Source organism: Populus alba, chromosome 8 (genome assembly GCF_005239225.2).
Source record: "Populus alba chromosome 8, ASM523922v2, whole genome shotgun sequence".
NCBI classification, from domain to species: domain Eukaryota; kingdom Viridiplantae; phylum Streptophyta; class Magnoliopsida; order Malpighiales; family Salicaceae; genus Populus; species Populus alba.
Genome location: NC_133291.1, coordinates 15011849 through 15014982, shown reverse-complemented (window position 1 = coordinate 15014982; position 3134 = coordinate 15011849). Strand labels below are relative to the sequence as shown.

The 3134-nt window shown below is 33.3% G+C and overlaps 1 protein-coding gene across 1 annotated transcript; it reads left to right on the top strand.

The window, feature by feature from the left end:
* Positions 1 to 961: 961 nt before the first annotated feature.
* LOC118061052 (transcription factor MUTE) lies at positions 962 to 2247 on the top strand. The gene is made up of 3 exons (XM_035074414.2): positions 962 to 1131; positions 1259 to 1690; positions 2047 to 2247. Exons 1-3 carry the CDS (start codon positions 1036 to 1038, stop codon positions 2137 to 2139), a joined length of 621 nt encoding a protein of 206 aa, XP_034930305.1. The 5' UTR covers positions 962 to 1035; the 3' UTR covers positions 2140 to 2247.
* Positions 2248 to 3134: the final 887 nt, after the last annotated feature.

Here is a 3134-nt window from a genome sequence, read left to right as displayed (position 1 = left end):
TCATCACATATATAAAGATGGTAAAATTCAAACTCGTAACCATTTAGTTATTAAAATTCTGATATCGTGTCAAAAAACTATCTCAACTCAATAACTTAAACTATTAGGTAAAATTTTAAAAATATAATTTATATTATTCTCTTATATTTTTGTAATCTTATACTACATTTTTGTAATTCTTGGACATGTAGAAAATAATAAAAATATATTTTTAATAGTTTTGAAATGAATTTTTATTATTTTAAAATATATAAAAAATGAGATATCTATTCTAATTTTTTTTTTTTTTTTTTTTGTTTCAATACGATAACAGCTGTTACGTAATAATATCACGTTGTGGCATGCACTATATACGCACACATTTACCGGTATTTAACACTGATACGAAAGTGGTTGGGTGTGAGCCGAACTAGCTAGTAATCACAGTCACAGAGCACGCATGTACGGTGAATGCCACTGTGGCATGGTATGCTTGACAGGAAATGTTTACACATTAAAAGGGCTGTATTACATTGTTTTCAGTGGAAATTAAAACTTTCATATATAATTCAAGGAAAATGTGTAAGTATATATACCCCATGCGTGTGTGTGTGTGTGCGTGTGTGTGTAAAAGGAAAGGCAACCCAACACCAGTTCATTTTAACTTCATGCGCAGCATGTAATTGATCCAAGATAATAAACGTGAGACGTAATATCTATGTACCTACGATAGAGAGAGAGAGAGAGAGAGGGAGAGGGAGGGAGGGAGAGAGAGAGAGAGAGGGAAGAAAACTAAAAAAGAGGGAGCAGTAATACTGCCCAAAGAACCTCACGGGAGTGCGACATAGAGCATTTAATGTTAACCCAGCAAAGTAGTTTGGTCTACAATCAGTCGGTCTCTTCGTTCTTGCTTGCATTTGCTAGCTGCTTATAAATAGCCAACATCTTTTGATCTTTCTTTTCATCATCTGCAGAAAGAGCAGCAAGCTTAACCAGTCATACATATAGACCTGCTCAGTATTTTCTGGTACCAGAACAATTACCAGAAGAAACAACATGTCTCACATAGCTGTGGAAAGAAACAGAAGAAGACAGATGAATGAGCATCTCAAAGTCTTACGTTCCTTGACCCCTTGTTTCTATATCAAAAGGGTATTTGATTATCTAGATTTTCTATCTGTTTTCTAACTTTCTCTCTAACGATACTATTATATAATTTGATTTGACTACATAATGATGGAAACTGGTTTGTGTGGTGCATGGATGTGTATGTGATTAGGGGGATCAAGCTTCTATAATAGGGGGTGCAATAGAGTTCATAAAGGAGTTGCACCAAGTTCTACAGGCTTTGGAGTCCAAGAAACAAAGGAAGAATAGTTTGAGCCCTAGCCCTGGTCCTTGCCTTAGCCCTAGCCCTAGGGCGCCACTGCAACTATTAACCACTAGTCTTCATCCTGATCACCATAACCCCTTTCCCTTTGGGAATATTGAAAATGATCTCAAGGAACTAGGCGCTGCATGCTGCAACTCTCCAATTGCAGATGTTGAAGCAAAGATATCAGGATCAAACGTTATCTTGAAAGTGATATCGCGGCGAATACCAGGTCAAATTCCGAGGATAATCAGTGTGTTGGAAAACCTTTCCTTTGAGATCCTTCACTTGAACATCAGTAGCATGGAAGATACTGTCCTTTACTCCTTTGTCATTAAGGTTGAACTTCTTCATTTTATGCTCTTCTCATTTTTCATTTTGGACGAGTCAAATTTGTTGTTCATTAATTATATATATAACGAGGCTTAGGTTACTTTGATATAATATATATACAACTAGCTAGATGAACATGAAATGCATACATATTCTTCCTAATACTGTTCTCATATATATTCTAGGTTTAATAGCAAACTTGAAAAGATCTTGTTATTGGGGTTATAACTTTAATGTTATAGGATCAGATATTTCAATGATCATACATGTTACTCCGATTCTTTTCTCTAGGCCTACAACATATATATGCTTATACATTCTTATCTGATTTTCTTTCTTTTTTTTTAAATTTGATGTTGCAGATAGGGCTAGAATGTCAGGTGAGTGTGGAGGAACTAGCAGTTGAAGTGCAACAAAGCTTCTTTCAAGACACAATTTATACATATGAGTTATAGCATATGGTGTTTCCCGGGTTTAATTGGATGGATGGTTGTTGATTGATATATCGATAAAGAAACAATCCATAATAAAACAAAGTTAATTTTGATTTACTAAGATTTGGGGTGAATCCAGTTTCTGTTCTTGACATTCAGTTGAATCAATGTGCTTCCTCAAGTTTTGATCACGAATTGATTTATCCCTTCGTTTAGAAATGTTACCAACTCTCTAGTGAAACGAAGTTTTCTAAATCTCTAAATTTCTAAAATTTGATCAAATTTTTTAATATATAACATTATCAAATTAAATTTTATAATTCCATTAAAAGAAGTAAATGATGTCGAGTGCATGTATCATTTATATTGAAAATAAAACATATCAAAATAGAAGTTAAATGTAAAAAACAATAATTAAAATTTATCTTTTCTGGTTATGATTTAGATTGAAAACATAGAATATATATGTGCGCCCGCGTATTGTTAGATTTTATTAGAAAAATAACTATTCTATTCTATGTTAGATTAATTTAATTACAACGAATATACTAGTAAAGAGATAAAAAGCAAGAGCATGTATCTATTTAGCTCGCTAAATAAGACAGCTTACTCTTCTTCTTGTTCTTTTTCCAAATTAACATGACCAATATAGCAGACCCAAATGCCATGCATATTTTAATCATATAATTATTTTATTTATTATATTTTAATTTCTAAAGTCAAGCTTTCCTCTAGATCAATGAAACTTTGTTAGACAATTTACGAGGTTACTAAGATTGGCCATGGTTTTAGACGAGGTTCTAACACTTTTGTGTCCAAGTCCATAGACATTTGACCCATTGGGGTCTCCACCATGAAAACATGTCTCTTGTGCTCTTTCCTTTCTACGTCTCCAATTGCTTGCGGCCTGCAAAAGATTTTACCCCAAATTAAGCAAATGTGTTTTTTTTTTTTTATTAAAATCCAGTCTTGATCAAAGTCTATGGCCCTAACACACACAATAAATTGGCCCACTA

Excerpts from the sequence above, each read along its gene's own strand:
- LOC118061052 (XM_035074414.2), top strand. The coding sequence starts at position 1,036 with ATGTCTCACATAGCTGTGGAAAGAAACAGAAGAAGACAGATGAATGAG. Across the intron at positions 1,132-1,258 it reads CTTGTTTCTATATCAAAAGG|GGGGATCAAGCTTCTATAAT; the intron begins GTATTTGATTAT and ends GTATGTGATTAG. Across the intron at positions 1,691-2,046 it reads TTTACTCCTTTGTCATTAAG|ATAGGGCTAGAATGTCAGGT; the intron begins GTTGAACTTCTT and ends TTGATGTTGCAG.